At 38.2% G+C, this 22,613-nt stretch overlaps 3 protein-coding genes across 3 annotated transcripts; all 3 read left to right on the top strand.

Moving 5' to 3' along the window:
• Positions 1 to 8,760: 8,760 nt before the first annotated feature.
• Positions 8,761 to 21,507, top strand: LOC143581505 (uncharacterized). Its single transcript, XM_077064273.1, has 2 exons — positions 8,761 to 11,141; positions 20,878 to 21,507. The coding sequence occupies exon 1, from the start codon at positions 8,963 to 8,965 to the stop codon at positions 9,728 to 9,730; it is 768 nt and encodes a 255-aa protein (XP_076920388.1). The 5' UTR covers positions 8,761 to 8,962; the 3' UTR covers positions 9,731 to 11,141; positions 20,878 to 21,507.
• On the top strand, positions 10,160 to 11,070 carry LOC143581504 (uncharacterized). Its single transcript, XM_077064272.1, has 3 exons — positions 10,160 to 10,460; positions 10,502 to 10,752; positions 10,822 to 11,070. The coding sequence occupies exons 1-3, from the start codon at positions 10,160 to 10,162 to the stop codon at positions 11,068 to 11,070; spliced, it is 801 nt and encodes a 266-aa protein (XP_076920387.1).
• Positions 20,924 to 21,475, top strand: LOC143581502 (uncharacterized). The gene has a single exon (XM_077064271.1). The coding sequence runs from the start codon at positions 20,924 to 20,926 to the stop codon at positions 21,473 to 21,475; it is 552 nt and encodes a 183-aa protein (XP_076920386.1).
• Positions 21,508 to 22,613: the final 1,106 nt, after the last annotated feature.

Here is a 22,613-nt window from a genome sequence, read left to right as displayed (position 1 = left end):
AGTTGTACCTGAGGTTTGCGCCGCATCCCTCTTAGCTTTCAACTCCTTGAGATAGGTTGGACAATTTCTCATCCAATGACCTATATCTCCACAACCAAAGCACGGATCCTTAGTGCTAACCTTTAGCTTCTTAGGTTTTGGTTCCGCCTTTGCCTTTCCCTTGAACCCCTTCTTGACTTGCCCCTTACCCATAGCAACCTTTGCCTTGGGTTCAGGGTGATGCCTCTTCTTAGAGCCACCCTCATTGATCGCAATAACGGGTAAAACCTTTTACCCATGCCAGCTTCGGCTGTCTTAAGCATTGCGTGAAGCTCACCAATGCTCTTGTCCAATCCATTCATGTTGTAGTTCATGACGAATGTCTCAAATCTTTTAGTTAGGCCGTTCAGGATCAAATCCGTGGCTAACTCTTTTGAGACGGGACAGTTAAGCCGTTCAAGCCGATCAATGTGGCTTTTCATCTTAAGCACATAAGATGATACAGATTGAGTTTCTTCCATATGACATGCATGAAGCGCTTGAACCGTTTCAAAACGCTCAACCCTTGCTGGGTAATCATGTCATACGCCCCATGATTCTCGAAATCCTTTTGGATCTCAAGAATCATTGTTCCCAATATGAGGCAAGAAACCTGTACTGAATCCTCGGTGTATTTGAGCCAATTCGCATAGGCATCCAAGTTTTTTACATCGGGTTCATCGGGAATAGGGTCGTCTAAAATGTAAGACTTCTTTTCTTTCTTGAGAACAATTCTCAAGTTTCGATACCAGTCCATGAAGTTATTATAGTTTAGACGATCCTTATCCAGAATGGATCGCAGTGATAAGTTATGCACAGGTGGGATAATTGCGTTCGGTGCGTTGTTTGCGGCCATCTATAAAAGAGTTTAACAAAGTTCAATTTAGTATTTTCGATATCAATAAAATTTTAATCTTTAATACCCTTTAATGTCTCCAAGACAATTATTGATTAAAATCTAGAACCCAACGTTTCATTCAAATAGTAGTTAGGTGACCTTTATCCTACTATTCGAATTAACAAGGTAGTCAACATTTGACGATTGCAACCCTTTGCAACTTCTAGTTTTATGGGATTGGTTAAACATTATATGTTTAGTTGGTATGTTTAATCCCATCAACACCTTTGAATTCCATGTTAAGGTGACCCTATAGTCATGGTTTTCAAATCAAGTCGTCCTACTTACACACACGTGTGAGTTTACACATACAAGTGGTTAGGTGACCCTAATGCCAAAAGTATTTGTAAAACCACCTTAAGATCACAAGCTTTCTTAAAAGTGCTTAGGTGAACCTAACCCACTATCAAGTCTACAAGTGACTAAGTGTCATGTAAAAGGATGGTGTTCAACTTGTTTATAAAAGAGATTTTAGTTTTCAAAATTCTAGATTGGAAAACTATTTATTGTACCTTCCATTTGCATGCATTCAAATGTATGGTACCTTTGAAAAACCAATTTTCAAATTCCTTTTAATAAAACCCATTTTATTATGAAATCATTAATAGTTAATGAAACCAATTTTATAACTTAATAATTTCAAAGGAATCACTTTTATGCTAGTTGTCGATTTAAATTGTAAACATCCACACATGATAAAACAATAAAACTGAGAGAACCGAGCCCCGGTGCGGAAGCGTGAATAATCGGTATTAAACAACGGTGTGGAGCTCGGGTCTAGGGTTAGGATCGAATATCACTCATATTCACTCTTGAAAGATGTTTGGACGGATGAGGTGTATTGGGAGAGAGCCTGATTTGATTAACAATCAATAATAGGATGAACAATTGCAATCAAAACACAAACAAGATAGAAATGGTAGTATGAAATATTAGCCGAATGATTCTCATTAAGATGAAACACTCATACATACATTCATACATACAATCGATTAAGAAATATCTCAGCCGCCACCAGGAGAGCTCATCCTGGAGGCGGAGACTCTCTCAAAGGGATAAACCCTAATTGTCACACATACACAATACAAAACACTCATACTAGACAAATGAATAAAAATAACTATTTATACTAGTCTAGCATGACTTGGTCTTCAAGCCATCCACCCTTGGTTGAGACCAAACAATATATATTTCACCCACAAATTAATTTGATGCATCGGTCTAAAACATAAGTTCCAACAATCTCCCCCTTAGACCAATGCCATTAAATTTCTTCCATGATCACCTCATAACACGTTGTCTTTCGTTGAAATTCTCCCCCTCACGTTAAGCTTCTCCCATTGTTCATTTCGAATTATCACACTTATACCACTTCTGGATATAGTTGTATGGGCATATGAACGAGGCTTTGAACTTCAAATATCAACTTCAAGTAACAAGGTTATCACAGAAAGAAATAAACTCAATGTGATCATCAAATAATCTTCAATTCTTCAAATCTGTTTCTTCCCTTGTAACTCATCTTCAAACCGTTCCCTGAATCAAGATAGCATTCAAGTCAACCATAACCCGTTCTTGACTGTTCAAGTGACTATTTCATAGGAGTTTAGACTCTACTGATCATCATTTCAACATTGTTGCTGGTGATGACTCTATCTTCTCTTCCGTACTAGGAAATCTGAAAACTTACAACTGATGAAACATCTTTGAAAAACTTTAGATTATTGATCTTGATCAACTTTTCCTTATCTTGAGTCTTTTACTTGATTTGAAGCATGCCATTTGCAATTAAATTCAAAGATTTTTACTCCCCAATTTCGTTGCAATTGTCTTTAATAAACGTGTCTTCAAATCAAGTGTGGGTGAAACAATCTTGACCATCCTTATCAAGATTATAAAAATCTGAAAACAAACATATTCATATGTTGGTTGACACTAAAAGTGATTAAATCCTTAAGCTTGGTCAACACTTGTTCTTGTAAAGCTCTTGATGAAGTCGTGAAATTTGATGAGGTTTGAATTCCATAAGCTTGTTGATGATTGGAGAAAAAATTACCAAAATACCCCTGGTATATATCTTCCGTAGAGAACAGCTTGGTCAAACAGTCAACGGCACCAAGAATCTCAAAAGTTTCTTCAAAACCTTGAAATATTTCACAAAATCTGTTTCCTAGCACACAGTGTGCTTGGGATCACTTTCCTAGCACAAAGTGGGCTTGGGAAAACTGTCCTAGCACAAGGTGTACTCGGAAGAACTTTCCTAGCACAAAGTGTACTTCGGAGCACATTCCTAGCACAAAGCGTACTCGGAAGAACTTTCCTAGCACAAAGTGTACCCGTAAAGAAAAAACACTTGTAATTTTTCAATTTTTGCACTAGCACAAAGTGTACCCGGAAGCACTTTCCTAGCACAAAGCGTACCGGAAAAACAAAACACTTGGGTTTTTTTCAATTTTTTCACTAGCAAAAAGTGTGCCCGGAAGCAAAAGTGTGCTCGGATTACTTGGTGCTCGGAAACAAAAGTGTGCTCGGATTACTTAGTGCTTTTTCATTTTCCACCAAACATGCTCGGAAGCAAAAGTATGCTCGGGAGCAAGGGTGTGCTCGACACAAACTTGAGTTTTTCTCTTCACAAGCATAGTTGTTCAATGACAAAACAAAGTATGCTCGACAAAGAGTCTGCTCGAATAAATGACAAAGTGTGCTCAAGACTTAAAGAGGATAGTTTACTTGAGGACTAAGGATATGCTCTGGGTTTCACAAAGTGTGCTCGAATTTGATGTGCTCGATATAAGACTTGCTCGAAATAACCTGTGCTCGAGCCAAACAAAGATGTGCTTGGGCAAAATACCTCATGTGCTCGAAGCAACACTTAGTCATTTTCCATACTTGGGTTCAGTCTTATATGATCATAGTATGCTCGAGACACCAAAACTTCATTTCTGCATAATCAGTTACTGATTCGCCCTTGCAGAACCTGCTTGAATATTCACTTTGCATATGCTGCAACAAACAATGATGAAATTGCTTTCAGTACCTGTGCTTTCTTCACTTGTACATTCTCCTTCTCAGTTTGTACCATCAGCAATTTTTTTCAACACACATCTACTGTTTGTGCAGCACGAGCACACAAAACCCTAATTCTTCAGATCGAGAAACAAGTTTCGTAATCTGAAATTAATCACTGTATCCCTATCCAAGTCATCTTGAAATCAAAGAAACCTATCTTCATATCATAATCAACCTTTTCAGATCTGGAAATCATCAAATGAACAGTGTCGCTCCAAAACAAGCCAAATAACACTGTTACATAAGATCTGGGCCATTCTGACCAAATAAACATGAAATTGATGTTGGATCTCCAAACGAGTCATCAACCCAAACATCAATCCATAAAATTTTCTCCGAATCATCAAATAATTTCAAAACCCCCAAAAATAATTTCAACGAACTTCATCGTTTAACGCCCATGGTGGATTCAAGAGCGAAATGAATCTGTTCAGCGATTAGTCTGAACGATTCGGTAACCCAGGCTCTGATACCAACTGAGAGAACCGAGCCCCGGTGCGGAAGCGTGAATAATCGGTATTAAACAACGGTGTGGAGCTCGGGTCTAGGGTTAGGATCGAATCTCACTCATATTCACTCTTGAAAGATGTTTGGACGGATGAGGTGTATTGGGAGAGAGCCTGATTTGATTAACAATTAATAATAGGATGAACAATTGCAATCAAAACACAAACAAGATAGAAATGGTAGTATGAAATATTAGCCGAATGATTCTCATTAAGATAAAACACTCATACATACATTCATACATACAATCGATTAAGAAATATCTCAGCCGCCACCAGGAGAGCTCATCCTAGAGGCGGAGACTCTCTCAAAGGGATAAACCCTAATTGTCACACATACACAATACAAAACACTCATACTAGACAAATGAATAAAAATAACTATTTATACTAGTCTAGCATGACTTGGTCTTCAAGCCATCTACCCTTGGTTGAGACAAAATATTATATTTTTCACCCACAAATTAATTTGATGCATCGGTCTAAAACATAAGTTCCAACAAAAACTAAAACAACCAAACAAGCATAAAATACAAAAACATGTTCATAACCATATCCACCTAGATAGACAACACTTGTTGACCGAAACAAGTGGGTCATAAGGTCTCTCCTAAGGGACGAGCATGACACAAGGCATAAGATGGTGAACTCCCTCTTGACTCCGCATCCAAATGCTTCAAGCGTTCACTTCTCGTTGTGATCTATCTTCTTTAATTTGGGCTTGATCCAAGAATATGGTAGTTGCATCCTCTTTTACAAAATATATCCTAATACATTTTGACTAATAAAAGAAATACAACTATTCTACTTATTATTACAAACCATTTGAAAGAATAAATAGATTACAACCCGAATAAAGAATATTACATCCAAATGTATAAATCACAACACATCTCTTCAATATACACAAGGTCATGGCTAGGTTATAAACATCTACACAAACAGGTCAACCTTTGACCAGGCAGGTCAACCATTGACCAGAATGGTTCCCCTTCCCCTCAGTTCTCGGCCTAAAACAGAGATCACATAGTTCTCGGCCAGAAGACCAAGGCTTCAGAGTTTTCGGCCCGGAAACTTTGGCTCACCGAGAACCTATTGTTCTCGGTCACAACCGAGAACCTATTGTTTTTGGTCAACACCGAGAACTATGGTATACAACCATGAGTTCTCGGTCCAACCGAGAACAAGTGTTTTCGGTCAACCGAGAACAAGAGTTCTCGGCCAGACCGAAAACCCGGGTATTTGGTGATTTCGGCCAGACCGAAAACCTTGGTTTCCAACCAAGAGTTTTCGGCCAAAGTTGAAACAACCCATAATCTGTCCAAACAAGATTTGGTGACCAAATGACCAATTTTTCCAGATTTTACCACATGCATGTAAGGTACAAACTTGGAAAAACAAGGGGTAACCAATATGCCTAAAGTTCTAGGCCTAAATGGTAAATAATACCATCAAACCCGAGCACTTTAGATGCCATTGATGGGTTTTGGCAAGATTATCAAGGAAAACGCAGCGGAAGATATAAGTTTTAAATCTTGATTTTACCAAACACATAAACCCGTTTATGTATAAACCCAATCCAGGATCCATATACGACATGCATGCTATCAAAACACAACCATAGGGTGTTTAACAAACATACCTTTCAAGAACGAGAATGAGAGGGATGAATGAGTTGAATGGCTTAGAATCCAAAGGAGGAATCCTCAAGCTTGTATACCCGACAAGCTAATCAACAAACACCAAGTTTCTAGGGATCTTACACTTACAAGAACAAACCCCTTTGCTCTTTTCTTTCTTCTTGTTCTTCTTGTTCTTCATCTTTGGTTTTTGGCCGAGAGGTAGAGAGAAAAAAGAGAGAGACTTGTGTGTAAGAGAGAGAGTGTGTTGATCCAAGTGAAGTCTTACACACCCACTTGCACTTCTTGCATGTTATGGAAACAATAAACAAGGAAAGAGAAGGGAGGGAGGGGCCGGTCCCCACAAGGGGTTTTCCCACCAAAACCCATTTTCAATTTTGTTCAATTTCCATATACACGTTTTGTTACTTATCGAATAAATAACGTTTCTCTCGTAAATTATCCATATAATTTATTTTACACACCAGTGCAAATATTTAGAAAACCAATTTTCAATATATATATAAGTGTTGATATTATTACTTAGATCAGATCTAATAATAAATTTCGTGGCATTTGTCTAGCTTGTTATTGGGTATGACCCGACTTGGATCAATACGTACTAGCCTCATTAACTCTAATATGTGTCTTGGGCAGATTAATTCCAACAATAGGGCGAAAAGAATCGATAGGGAGCGCAAACACCCCCTGGCGATTTTAGGGGCGATAGGGGGCGGGGTTTTGTCGTCGTTAAATATTATTATATTAAAATATGACCGTTGGGCCCCAAACAATCATTTATAAAAAAACAAAATTAATTAAAACAATATATACATATATGCATATACTATACCTCTTCTTCTCCAAACTCATATCCATTTCATACACTACACATAACCAAATTCTTCATAAATACAACAAAAAACGAATCCTAGAAACCACCTGAACCACCCATTCCCTCCTTTCGGTCAATTCCATGGTTCGCAAAACCAACTGAACGTAAACATGTAATGGAACCCGAACACCCAAAACTAACCGAACCAAAACTATCAGTTTTCTTTTCCCGACCCGAACCTAAACATGTATGCCAACTACCTCATGCCCCAAAACCTCATGTCGGCGTTCGGGTCTACCCAACGGGGGGAGCCGATGGCTCAGCATGATCAATACAAGCAATGGACCGAAGAGGAGGAAGTATCCCTCGCAAGGGCTTGGATCGTCATTTCAGAGGATCCCGACGTTGGTAAGTTTTTTAATATTAACTATTTATATAATTTTATATAGTGTTTATAAAAAAATTATACTAACTGTGACACGTGTTGAAATTCGCCTAATTTGTAGCCCCTCCTTAGTTCGGTGTAACCAAGTTTTATTTTCAATATTTTTTTGTTTTCAATCTATTGGTTTTAAAATTACAACGAAACAACAATTTTAAAATTGAAACGAAACAGCATAAACAAAACAAAAATTATATAACAATATTTAATACATAACAACGAGTTCGAAAAAAAGAAACAAAACATGAAAACAAATCTAAACTGCAGCACCACCCGCGCCTTCGTCTTATCTGCGTGTGATTGGCTTATCCCCAGCATCATCGTCATCGTCGTGACATCTCAGATTTTTGTATTTGTATTCGTTTATGTTTACCCGACACGAGACTGTAATTCGGAACTTTCTTATTAATAAAACCTTGTATTTATGAGTATTTAATTTTGTTTAATTCATTTTATATCCTCGTATTATTTAAACTCGTCAAACAATACTATTTAAATATATTAATTACTTCAATAAAACCAGTAGCTTAAACAAGTTTGAGAATTTTTATTAATGAAAGTCCCAAACTCGGGTTTGAGAGGATGTAAATTCACTCGATCTTGGTATTAAACCAAGTTTGGTTCCAACACATCACAAACTTAAAATTTAAATAATATAAAATGAAACATAAATTAAAATTGTTAGGAAATATTTTTGTTGATTTGAACAGTGACTAGCTCGTTAAAACGAGAAGTTTGACGTTTACTCGTTTTTTACCCGAAACTTGGTTTAAAATGAAAAATATTTAAAAGTATTTTTTTAAAGATTACTAATACAAAATCATAAACAAACAAAAGAAAAGAAATAAAAGAAAAGAAAAGACAACAAAAAGACAAAAAAAATTAAAATAATGAAAAAACACATTTTTCTAAAAGACCCCACCAATGTGTGGCGGATTGGCCGATCCGCGGCTTAGTGGGTGGGTGTTTTTAATTTTGGGTGGTGTCTCTAGTAGGACCCTATTTTTAAGAGTTTTGGATGAAATGACTATATTGTCTTTCTTATATCTATTTTAATATAGTATATATATATATATATATAGGTACAATCATTAGAGGATGATACTTGGAGAAGACACTAGAACTTAGGTTATAAAAATAAGGAAAATTGGATTTAAATAATCCCACCTTTAATGGATTGGCCAATAATAATCCCACCTCCGGTATTTTCCGCTGGCAGTCTCACCTTTTCAATGATTTTTGTATTATAAACCAGCGTTAAAAATACTAACGGGTTTAAGTTTTTACTTATGTGGCGAGTGACATGGCTTTTTTAATATCCACCTGGCTTTTCCCTTTATATCCCCCCTCCCATTACTTACGTGTAATACTCACCCCTTTCTTTTATTTTTTACAACCGTAAATACTTAATCAAAATCCCAATTCATTTCCTAGACCATAACCCTAATTCGAAGAAGACAGTCGTCAAAATCCCCAATTCGAAGGAAACGATTAACAGAGCCCTAATTGTTGTCCATCGGAACCCTAATTCGACGAAGACGATCTATAGAGCTTGCAATAAGGTATGTTCTTGAAATGTGTAAATCCTTATTATCCAAAATAAAGTTATTTATTTGCGTTAATCCTTATTCCACTTCTAAAATGATCAGGATGGATGACAAAATCAAAGTTAAAGCATGGCATGGTGGGAAGCTACAACCAAATCCGAAATTGCACTATGAAGGAGGTGATAGTTATATGTTTGAGGTGGAAGTAGATAAGATGTCTTATTTTGAGCTGATGGATTATTTGATTGAGACTAAGTCTTATTCAACTAGGGACTTTGCGTTGTATTATTTGATGCCTGGAAAGAAGTTTGATGAAGGACATAGGCAGATTAAAAATGATAAAGATGTGATGGACATGGTGGTCAATTTGGGGGACAAAGATGTCAGGCATATCCTCCATCTCTATGCACAAGGTAACACCAAAGCCCAAATTGAAGCCCAACCCATTAACACCAAAGCCCAACCCATTAACACCAAAACCCATCCAGAAAACCAACCTGTGAAAGGGTTTACTAAAGTTACTGCCAACAGAATCTTAACTCCTACCAAACTACTCTTAGGCTCCACTAGTTGTACCCTTCCCAAACCAGTCACCAATCAAGACTTCCAAAGTGAGATACAAGTTGACAATGGATCTGCATCTGAAGGAGAGGCAAATGGATTTGATGATGGATTAGAGTTAGAAATTGAAGAAGAGTTGAATCTAGATGATGATGAAGTTTGGACAGATGATGTTGATGATGAGTGGAAGGAATCTGTTGTTGCAATAAAAGAAAGTAAATTGGCAGAAAAGTAGTTGGTTGAAAGGTTATTAAAAAACTTCCATAGTGAAATTCAAGTTAAAGAAGCACATAGTGATTGTAGCAGCTATGAAGACTCTGAGGGGGATGTCAACTCACCTGGAGACAGTGAGGATGATGATATAAAGGGAAAGAAGCACAAGGTAAAAGTTCCTGTTGTAACTGACTATACAGATTGGTCAAAGTGGGAGTGGGTAGTTGGTACAAGGTTCCCAACAAGGGAAGCTATTAGAAATGCTGTTAGAAATTATGCAGTTTGTAATGGGAGAAATCTTAGAGTTATAGTAAGTGACAAGAACAGGCATGGAAGATTAGGTTTTTGTTGTGTCAAGGATTGTCCATTCAAGGTGTATGCATCTTTTCATCCTAGGAATGGTTGTTTCTTGATCAAAACTGCAATTAATGAACACACTTGTCAGAGAAATATGTTGAAGAATAGACAACTTACTGCTGACTTTATAGCTGACAAGTTCCTACCATTTTTCAAAGCCAAACCACATTGGTCTGCAAAGGATATACAGGATGCAGGTAAGGAGAAGTTTAAGGTTCTAATTACTAACTGGATGGTTTATAAGAGTAAGACAAGTGCTCAAAGGAAATTGCATGGTTCAATGAAAGAGCATTATTGTAAGTTAGGGTCATATTTAACAGCCTTGAAGCAAGTAAATCCAACATATACCTTTAAACTTGTGACTGTCCCATCAGAGTATTATAGAGTTGATGATGGTATAGAGGTTTTTTTAGGTTGTTTGTTTGTTTTGATCCAGTCAAACAAGGTTTTCTAGCAGGATGCAGAAAACTTTTATGTCTTGATGGCTGCTTTCTAAAGACATTTCTTGGTGGAATGTTATTGGCTGCAATTGGTAGAGATGCTAATGATCAGATGTATCCAGTAGCTTGGGCTATAGTAGAAGGTGAGAACAATGATAGTTGGGATTGGTTCATGACTGAGTTGAAGAAGTGCTTGGATGTAACTGATGAAGGGAAGGGTTGGACACTTGTATCTGACCAAAAAAAGGTACATTTAATGGTTTTATCTTATAGTTTATATCAATTTCTTATTCCTTTCAACTATATGTTCTTTCAGGGATTACTGAATGTTGTTGCCTCTGTTTGGAGTAATGCTGAGCATAGGAATTGTGCTAGGCACATATATGCAAATTGGCATAAAAAGTTCAAGGGTGATGAATTAAAGGAGTTATATTGGAGGGCTGCAAGAGCATATAATGAGGCTGATCACAAAATTGCACTAGAAGAGATGAAGCAAGTGAAAGTTGAAGCATATGAAGCATTCATTAACCAGAATCCAAAATGCTTCTACAGGTGTTATCTTTAAACTCATACTAAATCTGATGTTATTGTTAGCAATATGGCAGAGACATTTAATGGTTATATCATCAAGTGTAGGTTCCCAGCCGGATCTACACGGAATATCTCGTTCTACGTAGGTGCGGAATCCCTACGTAAGACGATACGAGCGTAGAATCGATATACGTTAAACACAAGCAAACACACGTTACAATAAACAAAGAACACGTTGTATTGCAACTAATAACACGTGATATATCAATCACCGATTACACGAACTGAACAACTCTTATCAAACAAGCCGTAACCTAAACCTATATATCATACGACAACTTCGCCTAACATGTTTAGGCGAAGTTGTCACTAACTTCGCTTGTTCCACAAGTTCGCCTATATCAGGCGAACTTGTGAGACAAGTTCGCTTAAACCTTAATACAAATCCAAATAACACGATTACAGACACTAAATACTGAACTACTGACATCATGTACCAACAGACTCCCCCTTAGCAGTAGCTTCATATCTCTATCTTCAAACACGTGTCTCGTAATCCCAAAAATCTTGTATCATCCATCTTCAAGCATGAACGCCTTCTCGTACACAAACTGAAACTACTCTTTGATATTTCTTTGCTTCTTCTTTCCAAGCTGGAATGTAAAATATCTTTTTCTCGTCCAGCACCTGCAGATCAGCTTGAGACAAATTCACTAAATGCATAGGATCATATACTCTCATCAGCTCTTGTTCATCTTCATCCTCCATTACTGCTTTAGCTGTTTCACTATCAACGTACCACCATTTCAGATCTTTGAGCACATCCTTGGGCATTTGTTTCATCGGCACTTCTTTTAGACACCGGATCGGCTTATACTTCATTATCATCCAAGGCTTGCCATCTGCTCTCATTCCTCTGTCTTTGTCTTCAACGAGCTTTCCTCTATGTGGTTTCAACAGCTCGAACCTTTTCTCCTTTATGCTTTCCTTCCAGACTATCTTCCCAATGATCCTAGCCATATTATCATCACTCCTGTTGATCAACCTCAACCTGGCTAAGTCCTTCACTTCACATTCAGGCAACGTATTCAACGATCTCAACAACCTCTTGAAATACTGAACCCCATCATACCTTTTAATCACAAAAAGCCTCAACTGCTCATCATATAACCAGCATATAATCCCCTTTTTCGATTCAGCATAACCCCTGATGTTGTAACTTTTCTTGAACATAGTAGGGACCGCCGGTTTCTTAGTCTTTACGAACCATTGAGCGTAGCCTTCTTTCCATCTTGGCTGCTCCTCCCATTCTGTCTCATCACATCCCGTATCTTGACCCAAATCTGACTTTTCAACTTCTGGAATTTCATGTTCAACATTGTCCTCCACAATCTCTCCTTCTTCAACTTCATCGTCAATCACGATCTCAGCCCCTATCTTCTCAATCTCTTCCAATGGTAACACATCATGATCATCATCTAACACCTCCTCAGCATCCACAACCACCACAATCTCACCCCCTGAACCGCCAGCTGCACTCGTTGACTCCCTCTGAGATGTGGAAGTCCCAAGAGCTTGTTCAGTTCTTGGCAACTCTCCACCTGTACTTTACCAAACAGACCCTTATAAATTGAACATAATGCCATTAAATTTTAAAACTTCCTTTAAAGAGTTAACTGATCCGATCAAGAACCAAGTAACCAGGTATAAAATCATAAAACGACATAAGTAGAATAAATTTTAGAAATAAAGTACACGGGATCAAATTTCAGTCTAGTCGGGGACCAACATGTTTTAGAAAAGATCCGTACAGGAATCATACTAATTAAGTGAATGTCACATAGATCCATGTTCAGCTGTATTATGACATAAAGAAACAGGTTGTAAGCAGGTAAATAACTTAAAATGGTTTTCATCGCTTCTGTGATATGGGTTAGGTTCAATTAAGCTCAAAACTTAAATGCGCAACACATCAGAGATTGTGATGCCTCCTATCTATTCTCAAAGCTTATTTGCCTTTCCCCAAGTCACCCCGAGTTGACCTCGACCCGTAGTGTCTGATTAAATTGTAAGTACACGTCGATCTGTAGAGTCTTCTTCCCGTTCTCATTCTTGCATCTTGATTGAGAAGTATTAACAATATAAGCTCTAGAATGTCTCAGTAACACATAATAATAATTTTTTATTTATTTTATTTATTTTTTTTTATTTTTTTTTTACAATAATAAGATTTACACAGCTTCAAGTAAACTACTGCAAGTCCCGAATCTGGATCACTGCAGTTTCTTGACACACCATCTTCTCGGGAATCAGAACACTCACGGGCTCGTGTATGACTGGGTAATCGCTTTTCTGCCTATCATTTGGAAAGATATATATGGAGACATGCACAACTCTTAAGGAGTTTCCACGTAAAATCGAGGAGATTTAGTTAGTATCACTTCTACTTTTACGCACCATAAAAAGCTACCATGACATACAATGACTGTTCTAAACTCTTTTAGGCCTAATAACTTCACTAGTTAAGCACACAGAATCAGTTTGTCCATCACTTTCCAAGGTTGGATCAATTTTCTTTTAAACATTGTATAGATACTTCTTACGAAGCAGTAGACTTGAAAAATTATTTCATCTCCCTTTTTAAAAATATTTTTAACTTCTATTGCCCCGATCAAGTCGAAGTCTTCAGGTAAACGGCTATCCTGAAGATCCAATGGATCAGCTGGACCGACCACATACGAGTATGTGTCCTTCTAACTAAGTATGAACGACTAATTTTCAGCGAAAGAATAAAACACATCATAAACCGCCCCGGTCACTTTCAGTCATCTGGTTAATGGCTATCCTCATACTCTACAGGTAGAAATGAGGACCAAACATATCCGAAGATATGTCCTTCAAACTGAAGCAACCGACATAATTCTAAGCGATAGTGACGTTTTTTTTTTTTTAACAAAGTAAAAAAACCGAAAAACACGGTTACTCGGGATTGATCATCCCATTTAGCTCAACAAGGTTTTGAAAACGAGTTTTGTCAAACGCTTTAGTAAACAAATTAGCGAAATTATCTAACGAATCAACCTTTTCGAGCACTATCAATTTCTTCTTAGCACAATCCCGTATAAAATGATGACGGATGTCAATGTGTTTAGTTTTGCTATGCTTTACGGGATTGTTAGTTACTGAGATAGCAGCAGTGTTATCTATGCAAATAGAAGTATGAGTGAAATTCAGACCGTAATCGCGCAATTGCTGTTGTATCCAAAGAACCTGGGAGCAGCAGTTCGATGCGGCCATGTATTCTGCTTCACATGTAGAAATGACGACTGAGGTCTGCTTCTTGCACTGCCATGACACTAATCTGCCTCCAAGAAACTGACATCCACCTGTTGTTGACTTCCGATTCTGATTGCATCCTCCATAGTCAGAATCTGTGTAGGTAACTAACTCCAAGTCTCCTCCTTTCGTGTACCACAACCCTAGCTTAGGCTTGCCTTTGAGATACCGCAATATCCTCTTCACACCCTTCATGTGAGATTCCTTTGGGTTTGCCTGAAAACGAGCACAAAGACAAACTGCAAACATAATATCAGGTCTAGATGCAGTTAAATACATTAAAGAACCGATTATTGCCCGATATTGGGTGGGGTCCACGTCTGCATCACTGTCTGTATCAGCACCCAATTTATGGTTGACGCAAACTGGAGTATCAAATGGAGTGCTGTCCTCCATCTTGAAGCGTTTGAGAACGTCTTGGACATATTTAGTCTGACGAATGAACATCCCATCTTTCTTCTGATCAACCTGCAATCCTAAAAAGAAAGTTAGTTCACCCATAGCACTCATTTCAAACCTCTTTTTCATGACGGTTTCAAACTCCTGACACATGGCGACTTTTGATGCAGCAAAGATGATGTCGTCCACGTAGACTTGAACCAGAAGAAAGTCCCTTCCTTTTCTCTTAACGAACAGTGTGCTATCGAACTTTCCCCTTTCAAATTCATTCTCAAGCAAGTAATCGGAAAGAGTTGCGTACCAGGCACGAGGGGCCTGATGTAGCCCATATAGCGCATTACTTAGCTTGTACACGTGATCAGGAAAGTCTGGGTCAGGAAAACCCGGAGGTTGCTCAACGTACACAACCTCATCGACTTTACCATTAAGAAACGCACTTTTCACGTCTAACTGGAACACCTTCGTCTCCTTGTGTGCAGCAAATGCCAAAAACAATCGAATCGCTTCCAATCTCGCCACAGGAGCAAACACTTCATTGTAGTCGATCCCCTCTTGCTGATTAAAACCTTTTACAACCAGCCTTGCCTTCTTCCTTATGATTATTCCTTTCTCATCTCTCTTACATTTGAAAACCCATTTGGTGTCAATCGCATGCACATTCTTCGGTTTTGCAACCAAATTCCATACCTCCATCTTCTTGAACTGCGCTAACTCTTCTTGCATGGCTTCAACCCACGAGCTGTCCTTGAGAGCCATTTGATAGTTCTTTGGTTCAATCTGGCTGATGAAGCAGGTGTACAAGCATTCGTTAATGATGCCTATATCTTTAATGCTTGTGAAATCACAAGTGTGCTCATTCAAGTTTCGTCTTGTTTGTACACCGTCGGACAGATCACCTATCACGTTCTCCAAAGGGTGATTTTTGTGAACATTCGTAGTCAGAACCGAATTGACTTGCAGATTGTCTTCCAGGTTCGAAGATAGCTCATCAATAGGTGATTGTTGTTGAGAGTGAAAAGGATTGAAGAATTCCACTTCTGTAGAGGTAGCAGGGGTATCGACAGCATGTGACGAGGAAGGTTGACATACATCATACCGCGGTCGTTGCACAAAATTTTCTTCCTCATCATAAAGCATCTTCGTAGCTGTTCTCTCATCAACTTCTGCACAATCCAAGTAAGGCAAATTAAAAGATTTAAAAAGCCTATCATAGTCGAAAGCCCCAGTGTGTCCCGTGCTTGGTTTTGGTGATTTGTAACTTGTGATGTCAGTGTTACACACCACCTCAACCTTGCTGGTCGATAGATTAAAGACTCGTCTGTTGGGTGTCCCAACAACATATCCGACTAAAATACCTTCGTCAGCTATCTCACCAAATTTTGAGTTCGTCTTTTATATCGAACACGGGGACCCGAATGGTTTGAGACCACTCAAGTTAGGCTTTCTACCATGCATAAGTTCATAACATGTTTTATTCAATCTTTTAACAGTTAAAACTCTATTAAGGATATAACAGGCTGTTGCAACAGCTTCAGCCCAGAACACCACAGGAAGTTTAGAATCAGCCAGCATGGTTCTGGCTCCTTCAATTAACGTTCTGTTCTTCTCTCAGCCACCCCATTTTGTTGCGGAGTATACGGAGCGCTGTACTGGTGGTCTATCCCTTTCTGTAAGCAGAATATCTCCATCTGATAGTTTTTGAACTCTGTCCCATTGTCAGTCCTGATGTATTTAACCTTTTTCCCCATAATATTCTCAACCTTGGTAATCAAATTCATTACTAACTGAACCGTTTCATCCTTTGTCTTCAGGAAATATACCCAAGAATATCGAGAGAAATCATCAGTTATCACCAAGCAGTATGATGTTCCACCTAGGCTTTTTACATTCACGGGACCGAAGAGGTCCATATGAAGTAGGTCTAGGGTACTGACTATTGAATTAACCTTATTGGTGTGATGAGACTTCTTGTGTTGCTTTCCCTTTTTGCACGATAAGCATTGGTCTTCAAAGTTGAAATTTTTTAAGGGAACACCAAGCACCAGCCCATTCTTGACAATGTAGTTCATTTTTCGAAGATGAATATGCCCCATTCTTCGATGCCATAACTCGGACTCCGATTCAGTTGCTTTTGACAGAAGACATGATTCTTCTGTTACCATCTCAGTCGACCTCATGTCCATAACATATGTATTCTTTTCCCTTGGAGCCTTCATCACTATCCATGCCTCTGGTATCTTGAAACCAGGATACAGTACGATCGCTTCATTTATGGTAAAGTGCACAGTGTAATCTTTGTCACAGATCTGAGACACACTCAGCAGATTATGCTTCAGCTCTTCAACGAAATTCACCTTTTCTAACTTCATTTTACCATTAGTCACCGTTCCAATTCCAGTAATTCTTCCACCACTCTCTCCAGCAAAACTTACTCTACCTCCCTGAACAGGTTTCCATTCGTGTAACAAATTCTTGTTACCCGTCATGTGGCGGGAACAGCCGCTATCCACAACCCATAGATTGTTTGCAGCCCTGTCCAACTGTTCCTGCACGATTAAAGCAAAGGATTAAAATCTGGGGACCCAAGACCTATTGGTCTTGGGTCGATTAAATCTGTTAAAAGGCATCCCGTGCTTTGGCTGTCCTAAGTTAGTATTAGAATGATTTTTGTAAGTCCTAAAAGGATACCTTCTAGTAGATTGACTATAAGGCCATCCAAACCTTCGTGAATTAAATGAATTATAACTAATGATTTGGTTGTTAATAGGGAAAAACTGAGATCGACTTCTTTGAAAACCTGGATTAGTCCAATATCTGAACTTTGATGAGTTTTCATTCTTACCATTATAGTAATTACTGTTAGTTCTATTCTCAGTTTTCGAAGGCCTCATACCTTTGAATCTCTGATTCAGAGGGCAATCAGCAATCAGGTGTCCTATTTGATTGCATCTGAAACAGCTCCTGTGTTCAACTTTCGTCTCAACAGTTGTTTTAGATGTTGAGGTTGCATTACTGCCCATTTGTCTAACATATGGTGGGACATACGGGTTTAGTGGAGAATTCTTTTCAGTTGGTTTATGTTCCTCTCCACGTTTTAGTAACACTGCCTCTTCTTTTGTCTCACTAGACTCGGATGTCTTGTCCGAATTTGATGAGACAGAACTAGGAATAGAAATCTTAACATTCGAAACAGGCTTACTCGTTTCGCTTTTACTAACTTCTGGATCTTTAATCGTAACTTTAACAGGAACTGTCTGACCAATTTCAACATCAACAGATTTCTGATTACTAGGATCATAAGTATAGTTATGATTATAAGGTGGTGGAACTTCAGAATATCCAATTCCTCCCCTTTTAACTGGGGAACGTTGATCACTTACGAGGTGATCAAGTATTGCGGAGGAATTTCTAAATTGCTCAAGCTTTCTGTTTAGTTCCACCACTTTCACCTGGTAATCAGCTATCTGTTTATCCCTTTCAGCAATTAGTTTGGTTTTCTCTTCTAACACTTCATAGCTAAGATCAATTACTTGTATTTTTTCAGCTAGACTGGCTTTAAGACTTCTGATATCTTTCTCACTAGCTTTTATTTTTACCGTGTAATTTTTTTCTCTAGTTTTAGTGTAATAATGATCTTCTTTTAATGTTCTAAATTGAGCATCCAAACTAACAAACTGATCAGTTATAGTTTTCAATTGTTCAGACAGATTTTCACATTTCGTACAAGGGAGTTTAGAACTTACCTCAGAGAGCTGATCTGTCACCTCTGCCATATAAGCTTGATCTTCTCTTGTCTCTCTGTTTTTTTCTTCAGTTTCGATGTTAACCAAGTTGGCCTGTTCGAACACTTCATCAACTTGCTGATTCCAATTGTATTCCCCGTTCTATCTGGATATCATCGCCTTATTTTTATTACTTCCCCCATTCGGTTGTGTTGGCCTGTTGTGACTACGTTCTACTCGTTCACTGGTGCATTCTTTAGCAAAGTGGCCATTCTGTTGACAGTTATAACACCGAACCTTTGACTTATCAAAACCTGGTCTTTCACCAACGAATTTTCTACCAGTCTTCTTCATAAACCTTTTAACTCTTCTTACTATCATTGCCATCTGCCACTGCAGATCCATCTCCTCCAGATCATCAGCATCGATCTGATCATAGTCTTCGTCTAAAGTTGCAGGATCAACGATTTTACCTTTAATGTAATTTTCGTAAGAAGCAATGAAAGATGCATAGAGAGCAAACTGCTGTTCAGCAGATTTAACACTCATGGGCATCTGAGAGTAGTTGTTGTTCGGAACACTTGAAGAAAAACTACCCTTTGTTGTTTGAGGTTTAGAAGTGTTTGTTCCACCAGCTACGAAACACACATCACCATCCATGTTGAGAGTTACATGACCATCATGAGAAGAGTTAGAGCTCGTGTCTCCCTTTGAGTAGTAAGCAGATGATTCTGACTTCGAACTTGAACTTGAATTAACTTTCGCACCATACATTCCCGGATCCTGAACCTGATCAGTTGGTGTCTCTTTTCGAACCATGTTAAGTTCAAAAGTTCGTAGTTTATTGACTGCTGTTTCCAAGTCAATGTTGGCAAACTCTTTATCTTCTCTCATCAAGACAGTGTACATTTCCCATTTCGGTGGGAGAGCATCAAGAAGTTTTTCTACGATCTCCTCTTCTTTGTAAACAATGGAATAATTGCTGAGTTCGGTCATCAGGTGATAATATCTTGTGATGATATCATCAAGTGATTCATTCTTCAAATACTTGAACACCGAGAATTGAGTTTTGAGTAGCTTAATCTTGGATGCACGTATCCCCACATTACCTTCATATCGGTTTTCAAGCGCTTCCCATAGCTCTCTGGCGGTTTTATATTTCCTGAAGGTGTGAAGAATTTCTTGTGGAAGAGCCATTGTTATCGCAGCATGAGCTTTGCTTTCAGCCTCATACATCTTCTTTTCTTCCTCTTCCATCTTATTGTATTTCTTAATTTGTTCACGACCCTCATACAAAGGCGTTGGTGGAATGTATCCATCTTGAATGCACACCCACATCTTAGCATCTTGATATTTAACATACAGCTCAAACCGATCTTTCCAAGCCACGAAATCGGTTCCCTTAAGCATTTTCGGTGCCTTAGTAGCTGAACCTGCTTCCACCTCCATTTTTACCAGTTCCGTAATATTTATGGAAGTCATCTTTTATAGAAGTACGAAACGAAAACACAAAGAAACCCGAAAAAAATTTTAATTTTTTTTGAATAGTACCAGTAGGCAAAGTTAAACTTAACTTCGCTTAAGTCCTAACTTCGCTTGATCTTTCAACTTCGCTTTCTTCTCAACTTCGCCAGATTAGGCGAAGTTGTGGATAACTTCGCTTAAGTTAAGCGAACTTGTGAGGTAGGTGAAGTTGTTAATAACTTCGCTTAACCTTATATCTTCGCCTAAACCCTACAAACAGTGACGACAACTTCGCCTGATGAACACAATGTTTTTGCAGGTTTGATTTTGACGTTTTGCGAAGTATGCGAAGGTGTAATGGGTTGTTTTTTATGGTGGGAGGTGAGTAGGACACAAAAACTCGGTATATTAACGTAAACTCGTCCCGCGAATAGTCGATCGGAACGATTTCTACACCCGTGTGATAATCCCGAACCACACAATCACGAGCAAACGCTCTGTTACCAATTGTAGGTTCCCAGCCGGATCTACACGGAATATCTCGTTCTACGTAGGTGCGGAATCCCTACGTAAGACGATACGAGCGTAGAATCGATATACGTTAAACACAAGCAAACACACGTTACAATAAACAAAGAACACGTTGTATTGCAACTAATAACACGTGATATATCAATCACCGATTACACGAACTGAACAACTCTTATCAAATAAGCCGTAACCTAAACCTATATATCATACGACAACTTCGCCTAACATGTTTAGGCGAAGTTGTCACTAACTTCGCTTACTCCACAAGTTCGCCTATATCAGGCGAACTTGTGAGACAAGTTCGCTTAAACCTTAATACAAATCCAAATAACACGATTACAGACACTAGATACTGAACTACTGACATCATGTACCAACATCAAGTCTAGATCAAAGCATATAATTGATATGTTAGAGGATATAAGGTTGGCAATAATGACAAGATTAATTACCAAGAAAAATGAAATGTCTGCTAAAAAGGTTGTGGTATGCCCTAGAGTTCAAAAAAGGAAACTGGATAGAGAGAAGGACAAAGCTTATATGTGTAGTGTGTACCTATCAAGCAACACAGTGTTTCAAGTTAAGTCCTATGATGATGTATCTGTAGACATCAAGAATAGAACATGTACATGCAGAAAATGGGACTTAACTGGTATCCCATGTCATCATGTATGTGCAGTTGCGGAATTTATGAAAAGGAATGCTGAGGATTTTGTTGATAGAAGTTACACAAAGGAGATGTATCTCAAGTCATATGAACACACTATTCCACCATTGCCTTCAGCAAAACATTGGCCATGTGTTGAATTACCATTAAACCCTTCACCCATCAAGATTGGTCCTGGCAGACCTAAAAAGAACAGAAAGAAAGATCCTCATGAGACCAAGAAACCTGGGAAGCTAAGTAGGCATGGTTTGTTAATGACTTGCAAGAACTATAATGAAAATGGCCATAACAAGTCATCTTGTTCTAAAATTGCACCTTAAGATTCTCAAGTTTCAAGAAAGAGGGGTAGGCCAAAAAAGTCAGTGACAATAACACAAGGTAATCCACAACCTTCTAGGACCAGTCAACAAGCTTCTCAAGCCACTCAACAATCTCAGCCATCTAAAAGATCAAAGGGGAAGGCACCAAAATCAGTAACATCACAATCTCAACCTTCTCAGGCTACACAACAATCTTCTCAATGGAAAGCTAAGAGAGGAAGGCCAAAAAACGTTGCCAAGGCCAAAGATAGACCAGAATGAAGTATAGATGTTGTGTTATGTTTCAAACTTGATATCTATGAACTTGTTATGTGTTATTTGTCTTTTGTTATGTTACGCTTTTGTTCTAAACTTGTGCTCTATGTACTTGGTACTAATGGTTTTTGGATAATGATGTGCTAATTATGTTATGACAATGCAATGTGTTTAGTGTCAATTTTGTCAATGTCAATACATGTGTAATCATATTGTGCTCAATTTGGTCAATGCAATGCAATGTGTTTAGTGTCAATTTGGTCACTACAATAGATTCATAGTAACCAATACTAAATTTGGGCTGAAAATAACAAGAACATTGCAAACAATACACAAACAAATACTTAAACATAAGCTATATTTTGGCATTCCACTTGCATCAAAAATTGCCAATACATATCATAGTTCTACAATATCCTATCAAACTAGTCTTACATACATTCTTCTACAAAAGCCAAGAGAAGCTGACTAGTCTTACATTCATAGTTATAGAAAAAGCCAAGCTAACTAGTCTTTCCCACATGGGTCAAAATAAGAAGTACATTGCAAACAATACACCACAAACAAATGCACAAACATATGCTATGATTGGCATTCCACCTTCTGTTTTTTTCAAGCTCTTGTTCTCCATTACAAGCAACTTCTTCTCTAACTCTAGCCTTTGAACATTCATCTCAAGCATGCTGCAGTTGCACTGATTTGTTTTTAGAGCATCAACATCTTCTTTCCAAATAAAGAAATTGCAATCGGATCTCTAACAATAAACACCCACCGGTTAGAATAAAAAGACATCTAACAACACAAAATTTGAAAGTAACAAACTTACAGGCTATAAAGAGCAGCCATAAAATTCTTGACCTGGCCTGGAACTTCGTTTTCCGGC

This window comes from Bidens hawaiensis, unplaced genomic scaffold, assembly GCF_021521415.1.
Source record: "Bidens hawaiensis isolate Kalapana, Puna unplaced genomic scaffold, B.hawaiensis_p1.1 tig00031085_1, whole genome shotgun sequence".
Taxonomy (NCBI): domain Eukaryota; kingdom Viridiplantae; phylum Streptophyta; class Magnoliopsida; order Asterales; family Asteraceae; genus Bidens; species Bidens hawaiensis.
The sequence above is the reverse complement of the archived record's forward strand: the minus strand, read 5'-3'. Positions and strand labels throughout refer to the sequence as shown.